The sequence below is a fragment of the Heliangelus exortis genome, chromosome 3, assembly GCF_036169615.1.
Source record: "Heliangelus exortis chromosome 3, bHelExo1.hap1, whole genome shotgun sequence".
Classification (NCBI taxonomy): domain Eukaryota; kingdom Metazoa; phylum Chordata; class Aves; order Apodiformes; family Trochilidae; genus Heliangelus; species Heliangelus exortis.
The window spans coordinates 86,042,722-86,062,985 of record NC_092424.1 but is presented as its reverse complement, the minus strand read 5'-3'; the positions used below and the strand labels follow the sequence as shown (position 1 = coordinate 86,062,985).

Genomic DNA, 20,264 nt, shown 5'->3' with positions numbered 1-20,264 from the left:
AAGTAGATCAGCTGTTGGGAAGTGTCTTGCCTGATACATCTTCCTGAGCTTAGACTTCTGAAAGTCAGGAGTTGGGATGTGCACATTTGAAATGTCTCTTGAACTTGTTTTGTGTACCAGAGCCCAAGCATATGCATTGCCTTTTGGTCATGATGTTGGAAATTGCTGACCCCTGTTAAACAGGTTTCCTCTGACCTCTGGGGTCATAGCCTCATGCAGCATGTCAGACAGTTCACTCTCATGCAGGGTCAGCACTCGATCCAAACCATATTGCCTCTAGCTCTGTCCCCTCAGGTCTTGGAAGCCTCTATGGGTGAAGATTGAACAACTTACCTTTATTTGCCTGTTCAAATGCTTAAATATCCTCAGTTTGCTCCATCTCCCTTTGGGAGGCTGTCATTCAAATCATCTGCAGCATTGAAAGTCAAGCAGTTGCAACCTAATCTGTGTCTTGATAAAAATGGTGCTAAAGATTCACTTGAAATCTTTTATTTGTGTACTGTCAGACTCTCATCCAGCTATCAGCCTGCTCTTTGTCCCACATCTGTTTTCTGCACTGCCTTTACTGTAGTGGCTCATATTGATTCTACTCCATTAGCTGCTGGTGTAGTCTATGCTTTTAAAATGCCAAACTGTAGCTGTATCATCAGATGATCCAAATGCATCCTGTTGAAGTACCACACAGTGGTTCTAAACAGCACGGCAGAATTTATCAGGGTGATTTAGCAACTACTGCACATCAGTTTCTTACTTCTGATCCATTTTTAGTACATTTTTTTTACCACATTGCAAATTGCCGTTTTTGGAGATAACTTCTTTTTCATTCTCTGTTAACTGAAATACCTGGGTACCATGCTTCAGCTAATGGAGCAAAAGGTCCTTACAGGGATGGATGCTGCTATTTCCACCTTTCTGAATACCATTGATTCTTTTCTTAAAAACAGGGAAAGTAGCTTAAAGCATCTTCGTAAAATATTTTTATTATTTCTTTATCAAATAAAAATTGCAACCTTTAATAATCTGAAAATGGTGTTTTTTCTCATTTTGTGCAGTCAAAAGATTAAGAGACTGGTTATAACAGAATTTTTCATATTCAAAAAGCTTCACCAAAAAATCCACTTTTGTGGAATCTTAATGCTAATTGCAAAGCTTGGATCTGTTTTCTGGGTTTTTAAAATATTTTTCACTACCCAGGATACCTTCACTCTCTTGCTACATAAGGCAGTGGTAGTTTGACTGTATTGGGATCTTATCCTTGAAATGTTCTGTAAATATTTGGGATAATCAAATGTGATAGGTGAGTAACAGGTCCTTGATACTGTACTGTTATTTGTAGGCCCAAGCAGATAGAACAGAATAGATCAGGTTTATGGATCAGTTACTCCATATATCAGAACTAAGTTGTTTATGGGACAGATGGGAAATAGTTGAGAGGAGTGACTTGGTTGTGTTTTGCTGCTTAATTTTTTTTTTTTTTTTGTGGGTGTTTTGTGTTGTTGGGTTTTTTTATTTGGTTTGGTTTGTCTTTGGTTTGGTTTTGTTTTTTTGTTTCCTTGGTTTTTTTTAATAGTTATAGAAGCATTGCAACACAAATCGATTAATCAGTTGATTCAGAGATGGAAGGGAGATAAGGAAGGCAGGGCTTGAAGAGATAAAGCTTGATGCATTTTATTTTTTTTTTAATTTCTTTTAAAATTTGATAACAAGTGAGAAATGTGTAAATTAATTTTTGAAAGCTCTTCTGTATTTTATTATTACAAATGTAATTCCTTTGTAAAAAAGATGCTCTGTTTCAGCATCATAGCTCTTCGTTTGCAGATAGATCCTTAATATATACGACATTTAAAGATGAGTGACAGTGATTTGGGTAAATACAGTGTAGGAGGTGAGTTTTGGTTTTTTATTTAATTTAAGTATCTCAGTGCAGTTAAATAATTGTTTCAAAGATCTAGGCACAAGATTTTGGAGTATTGTTTACATATTTGCCCTGAGCCGAACTCCTACAGGATTTTATTATTCAGATTAACCCATGAACATTTTGTTATAAACCACTTCAAGTAAAAATATGCTGAAAATCAAAGCCACCTGCCTCAAACAATACACCTTCATCTTCCCATTTATTCAAATTCAAATACAGGTAATATGTTTGTGGGATAAAGGGTAGAATATTCTGCTTTTGATTAATTGCTAGCAAATAATAATAGGAAAAGCAAGGATGTCCTAACAGCCTTTTTGTTTTACAAATTGCATTCTAAGCACAACTGATTGCTTTCTTTGTGGCTCAGATTGTAAACAGTCACTTAATAGCATATTCAGGGCAAATGAGTCTCACTGCATTAACTAACAGGAATATTAGATTGCACCTTTTTTCTGTTGAGTGCAGTTTTTGTTTTACCTTTCATTTTACCTTGTTCTGGTCCTTTTGTTGTATTTCATTTAGTAAAGTAGTTAAGCTTTAGTTAAATTTGTGCTCTGTTAGAATTGTCATGTGTTTCTAAAAATGAACTGAGAATGATTCAGATTTTGAACCTTTTAAATTATAAAAAAGGGACCTAGTTTGGGGGAAGGTTAGGGTGAGATGAAGTAAAATACCTGGCATGTCTCTGAACTACTGAGGCATAATATTTAATATAAACCATACCAACAGTTTTGCATTCTTAATACCTGAAACAAGCAATATGCTCTACAATCACAGGTTAGCAATTTGGATCATGGGAAGATGCAGCTTTTAGTGCTGTGGGATCAGGCTCTTGATAAATCTTTACTGTGGATCCATAAAATGACAGTGTGAAAGTGAGGCTGGTGGGAAGTGCCTCTTTGCTGAGGCTCTCATACATTGTAATGCATCATGTGTTCCCAGGACAAATGAAATGAGTAATTGCTTGAATGAGGGAAGTCACATCTAGCCCAGAGAAAATGAGTACCTCAGTGCACTTGATTGCATCCTCTGGATTAATGCTGAGAGGTCTCTCTTAATCTCCTCAGTTCCTTGCATGCTTGGATAAGATGACGGTGAAAGCTTAATGTTACATTAATTTACTTTTTTTTTTAACCCAGTACAGAATGAGTTTATTTACAACCATGAACCAGTTAAGAAGTGTAATCATGTTTGGCCTGTGGGCCTCTAAAAACAAGATATGTAATTATCAGTTTGCAACAGTCAAGTTTTATTTGCTTTTTAAAAGCTAGGTGTAATTTTGCTGTCATCTTGTATTCTAGCTGTATCACATGTTCATTGAGTAGCTTCTGTTATAAAGCATTCTTTGATGTATAGTTTTGAACAGACTAAAGCTTTTTCATTTTGTGGGAGGATTAAATAAAGATACTTTTTTTTTTTAATTAGTTGACTGTTAGACTGGTACAAGTTGCAATCAGTTGCTAGCAAAGTCCTGGCTGGTCAACTTGACTTGAAGATGCTGGAAGCTAAAATCAGAACAACGCAGCAGATTAGAGCAGTTCTGATTTGGGTGGTGAGGATGATGATGAGGATGATGAAGACAAACCATAGGACTGTGAGTGGGTGTACACTGTGAGTGAAATACAAGGGTAGATTGGGTAGTCCTCAGGGCATTTAAGACCATGCTTCTTTCTAAAAAGGCAGATTTAGCTTCCTGCTACTTGGGAATGTTCTTTCTTCTTCTCTTTCCTTGGTGTTAGTGTTTGTGAGGCTGTGAGGAAAATTATATAAGATCACTGAAGAGGTGAAGCTAACTCCTTTAAACAAACAAAAAATGTTTGAGATGGGATGAGATGGAGAGAACGTGTCATCTAACTATTTATGGGTGCTTGTGTCATGTAAAGAGTTCCATAAAATCAGCATGGGTGATGGTTAGGGATTTCATAGATGAAAATCAAAGTAGGAAACAGTATGGAGCTGAACAGGATCAAAAAGTAAAGATGAGGGCAGAGACAGAAATCAGACACTTGTGTTGGGTTTTTTTCTTTTTCTTTTTTTGTTTTCATTTTCGGCTTTAAGCCTGCAGCTCCTGCCTTGGGTGGCATAAAGGCAATAGTAATTTTAACTATTAACTAAAATAGTGTTTTAACACTGCAAGTAATGTATTTGGCATGGTGTCACTCTTTATTTGCACTTTTTGTAGCTGGTGGCTAGAAGCAATGTAGAGGGTGTCTGGTAAGCCGTGGTGTTTTCAGGGCATCCTGGGAGGGAGAGAGAGGGATGTGATACAGTTTTACAAATAGCACAAATAGCTCCTTCAGTGGCAGAATTGCCTCTAGCAGTCCTGTAGATGTGCCACATGGTAGATCCTTCAGAGATCGTTGTAGTGTAGGTGACAATCTGTTTATTCATTTGTAACAGTTCTCCAATGTAATTTACCAGGTATTTTCACAAATATTTGCCTGAATAGTGTGTGACATGGAAAGGTTAGCTCTTTGTTGAGCCTCCCTTTTCTTACTCACGTTTGGCTGTCACTCTGGTTAATGATTAATTTAAAAAAAAATGTAAGAAGAACAGTCGAAGTAAGATGTTTTAAGCTTTGCAGATTTCCTTGCCCTGCTCTTCCTATTCCTACCTTTGTGATTGTATTAATGTCTGTGTGGAAATTATATGTAGTGTACTGCAGATGTTACAAATCACTGTCTTCTGCTTTAGCTTTTACCAGATTCGTGCATCTATGAAAATTCCTCCAAGAATTCCACACAAATTAGAAGCTAGCTTGTTACATGCAACTGGTAAGTGCAAAAACTTGTAGTAAATAAGGTCATTATTTTGCCTTGCTAAATAAGGGAACATGCTTTTTGTCTTACGTTCTTATTATTAATATAGAAGTGTTTTCAACTTTATTATTAACACAATAAAAAGATACATTGTTTCATGATGACCTGCTGAAAAACTAGCTTGTTCTTAGCAATGAGACTGAAAAGTTTATTACATAATTTGTTTCACTGTTTTTCCTCTGTTAATTCCATTTGCTAGTGATTCCTTTATATTAATGTCTTCTGTTTTTTCCATTGATCTGCTCAGTCTTCTCCGTGTTTCAGACTAAGCTGGCCAAGGATCTCATCTAATCATCCTCATCTAGTATGAGGAGATACTCTCAAAGTAGTGAAGGACTTCAGATACAGACTCTTATTCAGATTACTAAACCTATTTTTTCCTCAAGACTGAAAGGATCCAATCTTTCTTGTTTGAAAACATTAAAACTTTCTCTCTTGCTGTGTGGTAGCAAGGTTGAAGATTTATTTGACCTCATGAACAGAATTGCCCACTCTTTCATCTTTTTTTCTTATTTTTAATCTGGCACTCACTTTGTTTTCCTTCTCCAGGCAAACTGAATCTGAAGAAACCTGTTAGTACACTTCTCATTCTATGAAGCTCACACTTCAGCATAAATGTAAAATATGAAAAGCACAACATGAATTAAGTTTTCAAATATCAGGTGGTGTTCCTGGAGTTGCAAGGAAGAAAAGCCTACTACAGTCTGAGAAAGTGTGATACAAGATTACTGAAACCTGAATTTTTGAGGCTATTTTAAAATTTACTCTGAGCAGAGCAACAGTTTAGCTACTGTATTTTAGTCATGCTTCATGAATATTTCTTGGATTTCTGAGGAATAGATAAATGGTTCTTATGAACTAAGGTTACTCCAGTTCAAAGGCAAAGCTTAATGTAATTTAGGCAATTTAGCTTAGCTAAACTTACCTTCTAGGACACAGTGCTTTTTGAATTTCGCTTAATGAAATATTTAATATTGCTGGAAGAAAAAAGGGGTTTCCATTTCATGGTACTCAGCTGAGGAACTCATTCAGCTGGCAAGCAGTTGCTTTACAAAAAACCAAACCCCTCTAAACCCCAGAACTGGGGTCCTTTTAAGATTATTCTCTGCTTGGTTTATCAGGTTAATGGCAAACAAAGCAAAACAGAGGGAAGGGTGAAAGTTGTTTCATGAAAGGGCATCAGTTTGTTGTCCTTGTGGGTATGATAGTGCTTGGTCTTGCCAGCAACCTCTGCCTTCTATTTGTTTCACTTCCTTGCTTAATTTAGCAGGGCTGGACACTGGAGCTCTAAGTAACAGCTCTCCTGTTTAGGGTGGTGGAATAGCTGATGCCAGCTACTGAGGCTGCTGTTATTTGTAGAAATAACTGCTCTTAGGCTATGTGTGGACTAGCATTAAGAGGGCTGATCCAGTATCTGAGAGTGTCTGTTGTTTGCTGATCATAGAGGAGGCTGGACAGGAGCCTGCAACTCTCAGTCTTAAGAATTATGTCCTGTGTTGGTCAGGTATTTCTTCCCTGTACTTTTCTGTCTTATCTCTCATTCTGTCTTTGTCATACTTACGTGTTGTAAATCTCATTCCCTTTTACAATGATATGGTTTTCCTACTCCAGTCCAAGTCATTTTACCTACCCTCTGCACAAATCACCCACAGTTCCCTTACTTTAACTTTATTTTTCCCCTCTCTCACAGACAGTTTGATCTATCTCCCTTTTATTTCCCCAGGCCAAATATGCAGTCTAAGTTTATCCCTTTTTTCTGTTCCTTTGCATCTTCTTCCACCCCTTGCCTAGTCCTTCTCAGCCCTTCATGAGGTCCTGTAATAATTTAAACCCAGTTTTCTTCCATTTCTATTTCCTACATCCTTTAGTAGTTCACTGAGTTGCTCAGGACCCAGTGTGAGTGTCATTACAAATGAAATAGGGGAAACCACTTGTTTTAGCTCCAGCCTTATGAAGGTCTTATGGCATTCTTGTAATCTGAAGGGAGATGTAGTCATGTACTAGAAAGCTAAAAGAAAATTTTCAGAATTTAGCCTCTATGAAGTGATTTCAGACTTGAGGCTGCTCCTCCTCCTATCAGAAACTCATGGCTAGTTTTCAGGAAAAAGAAACCAAACCAAACAAACCAAAGCAACAGATTTGAAATGAGATGTCAGGTTTTTATGATGCAAGAATAAATTACTCCCCTCTGTATTTTTTTCCCTCCATTGCTGAGTTGGCCTTTTTGTGTGGATAGAAGTAGTCTTGGCCAGTCATTGCATAGTTGACTTAAAAAACAGTAATTCTGCCTTGTTGATTTGACTTTTGTAGATGTTGCTCAGCCTTTTCCTACTGTCAGCTTTTCCTCTTTGATGATTTTCCACTTCTCAGGGTGCCATTTCATGTTACACTGAAGTCAGCAGAACTGAGGGCTGTAACTCAGAGCTGGATGCTGCATAAGAAGTGGGACCTCAGCTGCATGACTCTGTTACTTCTTTTGTATCAGACTGGAGTGGAGATCCCTTTTGCTGATGCTCTGTGGTTATATCAGATTACGTATCATGTGAAACCATACCTGCTCTGCCCTTCACCTCTAACAGATGGCATGGATGGATATAAGCTCAAAGTGGCATTACATATAGTGGAATTACTCTTTAATGATTCAGCCTTTGTAGGCATTTTGTCCAGGTCATGTAAAATGATGATGTTAATGGAAGTGTTTCAGAAAAACCCAGTATTTTTACTTGGTTCTAGTTTCAGAAAGGAAGTTAGGCTAAGATGTTAGGAAGATTTATAGAGGGGGGATGTTTGCCAGATGTGGTGATTTTATACGAGAGGCCCCAAATCTGTAAAGTGCAGACTTTGCAGGTTTGGGGTTTTTTGTGTGTGGATTTTTTGGAAGTGATTTTTTTAAATGAAGATTTAGAAGAATTTTAAAAATTTTTTGTACCCCCCCCCCCCTTACATAATCTCTAAGGCATTCTGTTCTGGAAGAGGTTTATATTACTGAGCCTGCTTGTAGAGGAGTGATAAGAAAGTGTTGGTACTTACATTATTATGTTTCTTCTTTTATGTGTTGTTTCACACATAACGGGACAAATTTTGGGACTTTTGTTAGAACTCCTGATGAGTAGCGGGTCTTAGTCCAATGTGAAACAAAGCAAAAATTCTTCAGTCTAGAACTTACGTTAAAAGTCAATTACATAAAAAAATATCTGTACAGTGTTTATTTGAAACAAAATGTGCTCTTTCAAATTCCAGCATTTGCAGTGTTAATGGTGCTTATGAAAGTGATAGGAATGATAATTCCACATATTTGTTGCTCTGGGCTTTCCAGCTTCTAGGCCAATTATATTCATACTTGTTTCTTGTTTCAGGTGCAGATCTTGCCTTTCCTGCTTCAATCCACGACAATATAGTTTGCAGTAAAACATTTCAGATTCTGTACAAAAATGAGGAAGTTTCTGTGAACGATGTGATGATTTTCAAAATAAAAATGCTTTTAGATGAGAGGAAGGTAATCTGCCATTCAACTTTACTATGTTCAGATAGTTAAGCCTTCACTTTATGCAAGTTGGATTGGTATAAATAAGGGACCTGAAAAGATTTCATGCTTCTACAATTTCTTTTTAGATTGAGGAGTCTCTTAATGAAATGAATTTTCTGCTAACGTTAGATCTACACTTCACGGATACAGACTATTCGTAAGTTTAAATATAGCAAATTTTATTAAAGCAACAGTATACTGTTAACTTTTTTTAACTGATCAAATCTGCATTATGTATGGATATAGTCTATTCATTTTAAACATACATGAGGGAAAAAAAGAAATCCAACACTGAAGTCTGTTAAAATTTCATAACTTGTTTGTCTCACTGTTAAGGTTTCATAACAAGTTTGTCTCATTCTGATTTTTTGTCTCATTTGATTATTTTTCATATTTTTTTGCCAGAGGAAACCTCATTGCATTCCAAAATATAGTCCTGTGCTAATTTGATATCTTGATCAGTTATTAATAATTTAAGCTTTAAATATGATTGTTCTAATTCTATGTTATTTTATTTTAATTTTTTTTTTTTTTAGACCAGATGACCTGAGCACACTGCAGCCAATTAGTAGCCGAACTTTAAAGTTGCACTTTAACTTACACCGGGGCCTTCATCATTATGTCAACGTTATGTTTGATTACTTCCACCTTTCTGTCATATCGGTTATAGTCCATGCTTCTTTGGTTGCTTTGCATCAGCCATTGATCAGGTAATCTTTTGTTAATGAAATGCAAATGAATTATTGAGTGTCAAGTGGAACTGGTATAAAAATAGAGTATTGAGGATTGAGCTAAATCTATGGCTAATACTGTTTTCTTCATAATGATTTTGGAAGTCAGGGCCCAAAGGAATGAGAAGCTTTCTGTTTTCAAAGTTCCCTGGAAAAAAATTGAAGTTTTTTCTTGTTAAAATTAAGAGTATATAGTGTAGAAGAGGGAGAATACCCAAGACCAGAGAAGAGGTGGAATGTATAAATACCTGCATCTATACATGTATATATATATGTATAAATATTTATAGATTTCTTGATCAGGAAGATCTGCTGCTCACTCTTAATTAGTGACTGAAATAGGTGCCATTAATACAAATATGGGCATCTTCTTTTATCTATCTTCAGTTTTCTATTCCTGCTGTAACAGCAATTATGTCTCTAAATGAAGCACTTACCATTTTCTAAGGTAAATGGAATTGGAGAGTTTAACTTTGCACTTTACAAAAGCTTTTCCCAATTTTTACAGAAGGCTTTTTAACTCATTGAGTTGTATACTCTTTACAATCTCACTACCTCACTTGTGTGTCTCAGTAGTGTTAAAAAGGGCCAAACAGCCAGTCACACATATGAAGTGTTCTTTACTCAGCTTTTTCTTTAGCTTATCTACCTTTGCCTCCTTCATGGTCTTCAAATACTCCATGCACTTCCCTTAAAGTTCTTCATATTCAAGTTTAGTCTGTACCATAAATGTCCAAACCTTTTTCTTAAGGCATTCCTTCTGTTTGTCCCTGTCTTCACATCGTGGAAAGTTAAGTCTCTGTGTATGTTAGATGGCTGTTCTGTGCAGTAGGCTATACTGGTTTGGAGCATTCAACTGGCTTTTTTTCCTTTCTGAAATACAACCTTCCAGGCTGTATTGTTTTGGTGATATGTTTTAGGTCTGGTTATATATATAAACCTCAATATAGCTTATGTAAGGAGATACTAAAAGGAAACAGCAGCTTCCATGCTTCTTCAGTGATCTTCAGAGTAGAATGTTACTGGTATCCATAAAACTATTTTGAGGATCCAAACTGTCCTTTAAATCATTTTGGGGTGAGGAGGGGAAGAAGCTTTCAAATTTACAGCTGGACTATCCCATATTGTAATGCTTAACCAGTACTTTACAGTTGCCATATCCATATCCTGCTTGCTATTCTGGAGCATCTCGAAAAATCTGAACATTGCAGACTTTCCTTTGGACTTTGCTGGGTGACAGTTTGCTCTTCTGTTTGGGTCATTCTTGTATTGTTGGTATCCGTTCCTTTCCTAGGGGGGTGTCACTTTTTGTGTGTTTTCATTTTCAGAGTAGCATCCAGGTTCTCCTTTGCTTGGGAACAACCAACCAGTATGAACTTCACTTGAAAGAGAGGAGATAACTGGTTACATCCCTGGAGTCCTGCTCAGTGTACCCTTTTTATTAACCTGTCATTGCTTATTTCTACCCATTATCTAAAAATCCCTACTTTCTGTGTTCATTCATTTTTCACTGATTTTTTTCAATCTCTGTATCTTCACATGGCTATTGTTGTTGAATGCTCTGTTATCCCAGGGGTTCAGGATGGGCTTCCCTCCTCAGTAGTCAGTGGTCAGTCATCCCTTAGGAAAACAACAAACAGTGTGATAGCTTTCCAGCTGCTTGCTAATACTTCACTTTTAGGAGGTGAAGTCCCCACAGCAAAGTTGGCAGACAGTGAACCTGTTAGAGTTCAGAATTCCTCTGTATGGCTTAAACTTTCAGGAATATTGTTTAAATTAGTTGAGGTGTGAAATAATGAGGAAGAGCTTCTGCAGTCTCATGGCACAGAAGCTGCTGATTTTCATGATGAGAAATGGCAACAGAACAGTTGAGTGTAATTATTTCTTACATTTCTTTGAATAGCTGGAGATGCATTTCGACAGAACTGATGAGGAGCTCTGCTCCCCTGAGACTAACAGGCACCTGGGCCATCATGAGGGTTTTCAAAGGATAGCCCACTATGCTAGGAGCTCTCGGCATATTACTGAGAGTCCTTGTTTCTACAACTTTTCAAGTAAAAGGAAGTCTTGAGGATAGATGTGAAACTTGTAGAATGTTCAAATTCTCAGTTCATTTGTGTTCTTTGCAGTTTCCCTCGCCCGGTGAAGAATACGTGGTTGAACAGGAATGCACCAGCACAAAACAGGGACTCTGTGATTCCTTCTCTTGAAAGTGTGGTCTTTGGCAATAACTACACAAAACAGTTATCAGCAGATGTAAGAATATATCAATATAACATTTTATTATGTTGGGTGGTGTGAATGTTATCTTCTCTGCAGAACTGCTACTTGATAAAGAGTGAATTTTGTTTGACTTACTGTGGTGTGCTACCTGACACGGGAAATTGGAAAAATTGTTACAAAAGGCTGTGTCACATACTTCATGAAGATGGAGATGGAAAGATAACAGCCTTTAGTGTTTAACTGTGTCTTTAAGATACTGCAATCCATTGAAAATAACACAAATATGGATGCAGTTCATGAGGAGGCAATTTGTGTATTTGTCTTTTTTGTTATTCTGATAACACTTCATTTACTGTACAAAATTAATGTACCTCATCTTTTTTTTTTTTTTTTTTTCTTAGGGTTGCAGTTTTGTTGTTTCAGAGTCTTTCCTCAGCCATGCCTATAATTTTCACTATACGCTTTGTGCCAGTTTGCTGCTTGCTTTCAAAGGGTTACATAGCTATTTTATTATGATAGCAAAGGAGCTCTCCTCTTCTCACCGAATTGAATTGGGTATGTTGAATTGAATAAAATAGCATCACTTTCTTGTCAATGTTTATTATAAAGAATACCCTTCTTCTAGGCTAAACTGATATCAATTTCATACACCTTGTATATCTAAAATCTTTTTGCTTGAACTGAGCTGGAATTTAATAACTCAAGAAACAAGAGGAAAACAAGTACTGTCATAGTACTAATAAAATGAGGAGATAACAGAATTTATGCAAATATGTTTTTTCTTGTTGGTCTTGATTTTCACTGTGTTTAGTGGTGCAAAAATTAGAGAAACTCTTAATTGAAGGAGCATGCTGCACTTGTTTAAGGAAACTTTGTCTATTCATATAAATGAGAACTCTCTAACCTTTCATTTGTAAGGACTATTGCAATGGATAATAATCTGAAAAAAAGACCTACAAGAAGAAATTCCTACTAGCTCGGTTTGTAGTGTAATTTTAAAAACAGACTTAGTTACCTAAGAATTAGAAAATAGTTTGACATGAAATTAGGAAAAGATCTGAATAGACAAGAACTGTTTCTATAAAACTGAGTAGTTAAAATATGCTTTCAGGGAAGCTATTTCTTGAAAAAAGGTTAAAATTAAACCCCTAAAGGACAGTCTCAAAGAAAGAAATTTAAGTCCTATGGCAATGAGGGCTTCTAGTAACTACATATGATAAAAGTAACTGCAGAACGATTACATGAAATGTAATGTATGGACATGTATGTTAGGTTTCTGTAGAATGCACGTATATTAGTTTGTCCTCTCCTTGTGAACTAGGAGAGCAGTGAAAGTAAAAAGGAAAATACATTGGTATTATAAAGTATGATTTAGAATTATCAAGCATATACCTTTTTAGGCATGTAAAGTTTTATTTAAATCTAAAAATTAATCTTTTGCAATTTATATTGATTGTAGACAGCATTTATTGATTTTTGTATTATTTAATTTTACCAGTGTCAATTATGAAACACTAAGTTGGAATTAGAGATATAGAAACTATTCTTAAAATGCAATTATTAGTGATTCAAACATAAATGTTTCACTTATATATTGTAGACTACATATAAGGAAGAAATTTTTTCCAATGAGGATGGTGAAACATGGGACAGGTTGCCCAGAGAGGCAGTAGATGCCATCTCTGGAAACATTCAATGGGGCTCTGAGCAACCTGATCTAGTTGAAGATATTCCTGATTACTGCAAGGGGATAGGACTAGATGACCTTTAAAGGGCCCTTCCAACCCAAACAGTTCTGTTCTATTATAAGATACAAAGCTTTTTTATTATTTTTTTTTTTTTTATTTTATTCTTGAAGAAAGGAGTGTGTTACTAATCTGTGCATAGAAAAATACCAGAAACAGAAACTTTTTCTTTATAGAAGCAAAAATGCTACTACTGCATTTTCTCTGTCAGTTATCTTAATCTTGGTAAGGAGAGGAATACCCTGTTAAAGGAATAACTCAACACTTATTCTTCCTTCTACAGACAAAATGTGTATTTTCACAAGTAGAATCTGTTAGCACAACTTGTTGTTGCAAGGATAGTCTTAGACTAAATCTGAGTACTTAAATATTTCAGATAGGACCTTCAGCTCCCCCAAAACATTCTTACAAAATATGCATTTTATAGAAGAAAGCCAGACGTTGAGTTGCATAATTGGGTTGTATCTTTTGGACCTCACTGAACGTTTTCATAAGCTTCAGTAGAGCCTGAGTCAGACCTTTTGTCATTTCTAAGGGTAACATAGTTTACCTTTAGGAATGCAAGCTTGAACAGAAATGCTCAAAATAAATACATGAAGAGAAAATTACTACTTACATTAAACATTCATGTGCATAATATCCTGACAGCTTGTTTCCTGTGGGATTTTTTTTACTTTTTAAATCTCTGCTAGAATTACTTTTGTTTTCTTATTTGTTAATCTTTCTTTCATTTATTTCAGTAATTTTGTATATACATTTATTGGGACAATTGATATAACAATAACGACTAATAATGTGAATATTAATTATGCTGTTATTACCTTTTGCTCATGAAAAAGAACTAATGCTTGCCACTAATGCTAATTTTTCTAAAATCCATAAACAGTATACAGAAAAACCTGTATTTCTGTGATGTCTATAAAGTAATCAATGCTCTCTAGGCTTCACAAAATACACAGCTGTTGTTTGTATTTATTTTTATTTTTTAAGTAAATGAACTGTTTTATAGTGAAGTTTAAATGGGCTCTGCAGACAGAACTCTCAAGTCCTATTTAAATCCCAGCGCTGTCATTCTTTTGTCTCAAATTATTATATCTTTAATTTTGCTTCTTCTATTTGCTTTGCTGTTGCTTTGTCATATAATTTTAACACAAGACAGACATTTTGCAGAAGCATGTGCAGACAGCTGTTGGACTCAATAGCTGTAATTCAGTATTTAAGTGTAACTGGCTTCAGGAAATAAAAAATGCTAACTTAAAGTACATCACAAGTGATATTTAATCTAGAAACTACACTAAAATTATATGCTTTCATGTACTGATTTAACTGCACTAATTGATAGGCTATCAGTAAGGTTTTTTTTACTAACTTTAAGGCAAATAATAAATCACAGATGACAAAAGGAGTGTAGTAACTAGTCATGTGTGTGCAATCCCTGTAACTAGCCAAGGCCAGCATGCAGGTCCTTTATGAACGCCTTCTCAGAAGAAAATATCCACGCACCCAGAGAGACGCCTACCTAGGTATGTTTTCAAAGCAGGTGATACAACCCCTCAGATTTTTATTTATAATATAAAATTTTCTTATTATTCTTATTAATAATAGAAAATATTATATTCTGTTTGAAAACAGGGACACTACTTCACCATTCAGCCATAGTGATCGTCTGTTGTGAACTCTGATAAATCTGCAGAATCGAGCAACTTATTTCTAGGCTGAATATAGATAATAAAATGAGAAATAATTACTGGCTTTTGTTCAGTGTTGTTCTGTTTTAATAAAGAGTGACTGAAGAGTTTAGTCATCACCATTTAAACATAATGGCTAAGAATGATGCTTTCATGTGAAAGAATGATGCTTTCATGTGATTCTTCACAGTCTCAGTTTTTTAGACAATTAAAGAGCAATACCTTTACTTCATGAGAAATCTTTCAGATAGTTTTTGGTATCTCAAGGCTTAGTTCTTCTAAAGTGCACACTAGACATTCTCAAAGCTTAGGGTGCATTTGTCCATGTCTAAATGGCCAATTCTCCCTTTGGAGAGTGTCAGTCTTGTCCTAATGCTGGACAAAAGACAAGAATGCTGTGAAAGTACAAGGAAGTTAGTGATGGGAAAAGAATAAAATGGTAGGTCATCATTTTAATAATCTTGTTTTTTAAAAAAAAAAAAAAAGAAAACTTTATATCAGGGCCAGCAAAAAAAATCTGTGAGATTACTACTGTAGAATGTTCATATTTAATTTCCTTTTATCTTGTATTGTCTACTGTGGTTTTGTTTGTATATGATTTATAACATCGTAGCTTGGGATTTTCCATAATAATTTTAGACTTCAGAGGCTTAGATGTTGTTCAAAGCCTATTCTTAATTGCAGTGTGACAGACAAGATAAATGATCAATATTGTGTCCCCAAAGTAGAATCATATCTTAAATTGTTTTTATATATTTTCAGAATAATTACCAAGTATTATTTACCTAATATAGGTGTATGTAGTTTCTTTCAAAAACATTTTCTCACCTGTTTCTAAGAACCTCATGAATGTTTGCACTTCGCATATTTTCTCAGAATTTTTGAGTTGTTCAAGCTAATTTCTTTGGCATTAAATTTAAACATAAGTATAACGGATACAGTTAGTTGAATATCAACATAAACTTACCAAATCTAGGTGGTATCATTTGAAAGCAAGTTGAGTAAATACATCATTGTCAATCTGTAAACCTTGTTTAATTACGTATATCCTAAATTTATTAGTGTGGGTTTCAAGGCATGTTTTGTTGTTGTAGGTTATTTCCTTATTACTGTGTTTCAAAAATGAATTTACATGTAAATATTTGTTACAGATAAGTCTTGGGTTTACAAATTATTTCCGTGGTACTTTTACCTCAAATGTGGAAGGAAATCAAGACATAGTACTAAGTTATTATTTAATTGATATGATTTCCTTGAGCAGAACAGGAAAGATAAACAAGGAAAAATATCTTACTTGAAGGAATAAGTCTGTTTTCTTTATAAGTAATTTAAGGTACAGATCCAGTCTAAGCAGCCATGCCATGGAAGCTCTTAATAATGAGCTATTGAGATAAAGATCAATGAAAAGATTTATTTAACTAACATACAATTCATCAGATGTCTAATTTTTGTATTTGTATTCATGCAGACTGCAAATAAGGTAAATAATGTACTGTGGAAAAATAGTGTTGAAATAAGGTGTCTCTAGAAAATCTAAGTTAAAAAAGGAATTGTATTACCTTGGTTGTGAATGATGACATTGCTAATGACAGCCCTCAATGGGTAATCTGCAAACTGTATCATCTAATTTACAGTATTTTCAAGTACAATATTGAATGGAAAATCACAAGATAACGTGATTCGTGATCATTATACTTAACTGCAAACTTTTTTTTATTAATCATGTTCTGCCCACGGTTTCAGAAATTACTAAGAAAGTATTTCAGTGGGATTTTGTAAGTTACTTGATTTAAAGTTGATCGTGGCACTTAATAATGTCTTCAAGCTTTATTTGATGGGCTCTTTCCATTTAATGTTTTGTAACTTTTTTGTGAGATAATTGGTTTTACTCTGCAGCTGGGAAAAGATGTTTTTTATGGATATGTCCTCTCCTTTTTCCAGAAAACATAGATGTAGAAGTTCGTCTTACAGAATTGTGTGAAGAAGTAAAGGTACTTTTTTTCATGTATTAATTAAGTGAAATACCTGTAACAATAGAGTATACTCATTTTGTGTGGTACCTGAGAATAAGCTCTCTGTTTCAGTGATATCACCCTGTCTATTTTTGGCCAACACTTGTTTCTGCTCTTCTTCATTCAAAAAAAATTTGCTCAGCTGACTGCAAATCATAGTTATCGATCTGGTGGCTCAGCATGCTGGTATTAGCAGTGGTAACTTTTGTATATCATGAAACTGGAGATTCTAGAAAGGTGGTTCACATTTTGAAATTTCTGCATTTATAGTTTGAGTTTTTTGGTTTTGGTGGTATCAGTTAATAATGTTATGGAAGATCTAAGTAGTGGTAGTCAGTTGTACCAAAGCAGATACTCCAAGTCGTGCTCTTATCTGGAAAGACTTGTGCTGTGTCTGTCTCCTCATGATTACTGTGCATTCTCAAGGAAATACTGAGTAATTCAGATTACTTAGATTTGTCTCCCTCCGTAGTCAGAACTAGCCCCGGCTAGTTTATAATTTAGTTGTGACAGCAAAGTTTAAAGCACAGGATTTAGAACTTCTTGAAAGATTGTCTATGCTTTGCTGCTAAGTTGGGCCACATGCCCAGCTTTTGCAGTATAGTAAACTTACCTTCCATTACTGCAGTAGGAGTATAACTGCAAGGAAATGTAATAGTGGCTTTAAAAAGATGTCATTTGTATAAATGGAAACAGAGCTGTATAAAGGGAAATAGAGAGCAGTTAGGTCTCCATGGGAAACTAATAATCTTACTTAATTTATAAATTATTTTTTTTTTTACTTTTATATAGCTTCTATGAATTTTGTTAGCATCTCCCTTAGCTTGCTAAAGTATGTTTATGTTTTTCCCTTTTCTCCTCTCTAGTCTTTTAAGTGGTTCTCATAAGAATTTCTTCCCCCTCTTCAGAGCATCATAAAACAATGTTATTGTTGAAACATAGGTCAGTTTCAATTAATAACATAGATTAATTTGATCCTTATAGTCAGGCTCTACAATTGTTGTTCTAATTGTTCTAAGTTCTAATTACAAGTTGCTTTTTCAAATATGATACTAATATAAACTACTTTCTTAATTTTTTGTCTGTACTTTCAGTCTCATTTTTTAATTTTGTAAATATTTTTTCTTAACTTCAGAAAATGGAAAATCCTGATGAACTGGCAGAACTGATAAATATGAATCTTGCTCAACTTTGTTCACTTCTAATGGCTCTCTGGGGGCAATTTCTGGAGGTCATTACCTTACAAGAGGAGGTCACAGCGTTGCTAGCACAAGAACATCACACATTAAGGGTAAGTATCAACTCTGGTGTTAGGAACCCTAGTACATTCATACTCTTACTGGGACAGATTGTTGTGGAAATGTAAATCAAAATGAGACTCCAGTTTCCATTATTTGTAGTGTTGCTTGGGAAAATTCGTTGGAATCATAAAGACAGCTATTGTTTCTTCATTTGTTAGCTTCCATAACATGTTATTAGAACTTATTCTTGATATGCAATACATGAAATACATTATTTATAATTAGGAACCAACTTATTCACTGATTTTCTGCATAAGAAGTGCTGTTCAGAATGCAAATTGAAGTCTGTGGAATAAGATGTATTTCTGGGTAATAGTGTATTTTTCTGCAGGAGGCATGCCTAGTGCCCACCCTGCAATTTGTTTCTCTACTGCACTAGCAGTCTGCCTGTTTACATCATAAAACAAAATGTACTTTCCTTTTGAATAACAAATTTATAATATTCATAAGCTTTGAAAAGGCTCTTAAATGAGATTTTTAAAAGAGGTGGAATGGATGATTTTGGAAATCATCTCACATGAATATGTGTACATGTAAAAATATACATAGTGAGTACCTGAGTTCATTAAAACAAAAACAAATGAAAAGTGATGCTTTTAAAAAGTGACCCCTACTCATCAAACACACAGCTTGATCTTCAGGTGGCCTGTCACCTCTAATGTCTGACATTGCAATCTATGCATTATCTCTCACACATGTTTTAGAATAGGTCATTATAAGAGATTATTTGGAGATGCCTCTTGTAAAACCTTTTGCAGAGAGCTGGTTAGACAGTCTGTTAAGGACAACATATGTTATCAGTGCTTTGTCATAGTCACAATCCCAAACAATGGCTGCTTTAAGGCTTTGGTTCTCAGGTACTTCATGTGTCTCCCCAGCATTTCTGTTTCTTGAACAAAAACCCTTTCTGTTCTGTTTCTGGAGGGGAAACTGATTATGAAGGATGCAGACTGTGGCCTTACAGACTTGGTAAAGCACATTGTTTAATGAGGGAATCATAGTGCAAATGATGGAATAGCCTTTTCTGGAGAATAAATGTAACTTTTAGGAAGCAACACAAGGCTTATTTGTTACATGTGCTAGCCATAGGAAAGTGTGATCATTTTACAGGCTCTAAGAATCTTACCTTTCTGGGCTTTTTGTGTAAATTGTGGAATGCTTCAGGTTAACTGGTGGAAGGTATAAAACAAGAACATTGTCTTACTTAATCTGCAATTGTGTTCAGCTGCTGGTATGTTACTGTTTCTACGAAATACACATTTAATCAAACAAAAAGGTATTAAATTTTTTATTTGTACTGATGCAATGTTTAAAAAATACATACTGCTAATGAGATGTACTTAGCTTCTTAAATATCATTCTTTAATTTTTATCTGATCCCAACGCTAAACTGTGGTTATTCTAGGCAATGTAAATCAAAGTGAATTATAGTTATGGGAATTTATATATTCTGCATAGTCTAAGTATTTCTGTGGTACTTTCCAGTTTTCAGTAAAAGTTCAATTACTCCTTTTTTTAAAAAAAAAAAAAAAATTGACTTTGCACTTGTATTTTTCCCAGTTCCTATAAAGTTCATTTCTTTTGTTCTGTGTCAGTATGCATAAATAAACTTGTTTCATACACATGACATAAAATCTTTACCTTTAAAAATAACAGTAACCTAATTATTTTTTAATAAAGACTTTAGATACACCCTTTTCTTGATATATAAATGTACGCTTTTGGAATAGTGGTGTTACAAAGAATTTTACATAATGCTCAGTGTTGCTTACTAGTGCAGGAGTAAAAGCTAAAGCTTTACTTTTCTCTGAAGCTTACAAGTTTTTTAAGCTGAGCACAGAGGTTACTCCTAGAATTGAAAAAGTTGAGCTTATTTTATCTTTGAAAGAAGTGGCTAATTGCTAAGTCTTCTTGAGTTCTGTCGTTACTGGATACTATGTTATCTACTCAAACATCAAAGACTCAAAGAGATACAAGATGTGGGTAATCTTAAACTTACCTTTTCTTTAGCACCTGGTAGTGAAGAGCAAGCAGGCTGACTCTAAAATTCCAATAACATGGCATCAAGAAGAAAGTTCTACCTGAGCCAACTTACAGTGAACCAGCAATGTGTTTTCACTTGATTTTACACTAATCTGCAAATGTGACACTTGTTTTCTTAACTCCAGAATGTGAGGAGCTCACGCAAATATTTTACATAGACTTTACTATACTTACATTTTATACTTTTATACTTTAAAATTACAAATATATATATAATTATAGTATATGTAAAACAACATAGCTCTACTGGGCTTCCCA

At 34.9% G+C, this 20,264-nt stretch overlaps 1 protein-coding gene across 9 annotated transcripts in view; it reads left to right on the top strand.

Annotated features, from left to right (window-relative positions):
- The window catches only part of FAM135A (family with sequence similarity 135 member A), an 85,106-nt gene that overhangs the window by 33,374 nt on the left and 31,468 nt on the right, over nucleotides 1–20,264 (top strand). For 7 of the 9 annotated variants that reach the window (XM_071741596.1, XM_071741599.1, XM_071741592.1 and 4 more), the window contains 9 exons: nucleotides 4,613–4,692; nucleotides 8,094–8,233; nucleotides 8,350–8,420; nucleotides 8,800–8,973; nucleotides 11,124–11,250; nucleotides 11,619–11,772; nucleotides 14,408–14,485; nucleotides 16,592–16,641; nucleotides 17,798–17,953. In XM_071741596.1, the coding sequence (XP_071597697.1) occupies nucleotides 4,635–4,692; nucleotides 8,094–8,233; nucleotides 8,350–8,420; nucleotides 8,800–8,973; nucleotides 11,124–11,250; nucleotides 11,619–11,772; nucleotides 14,408–14,485; nucleotides 16,592–16,641; nucleotides 17,798–17,953 (1,008 nt within the window). In that variant the 5' untranslated portion in view covers nucleotides 4,613–4,634. Of the gene's footprint in view, nucleotides 1–4,612; nucleotides 4,693–8,093; nucleotides 8,234–8,349; nucleotides 8,421–8,799; nucleotides 8,974–11,123; nucleotides 11,251–11,618; nucleotides 11,773–14,407; nucleotides 14,486–16,591; nucleotides 16,642–17,797; nucleotides 17,954–20,264 lie in introns of those variants that run through there. The other 2 variants (XM_071741595.1, XM_071741601.1) reach the window with 2 other exon arrangements.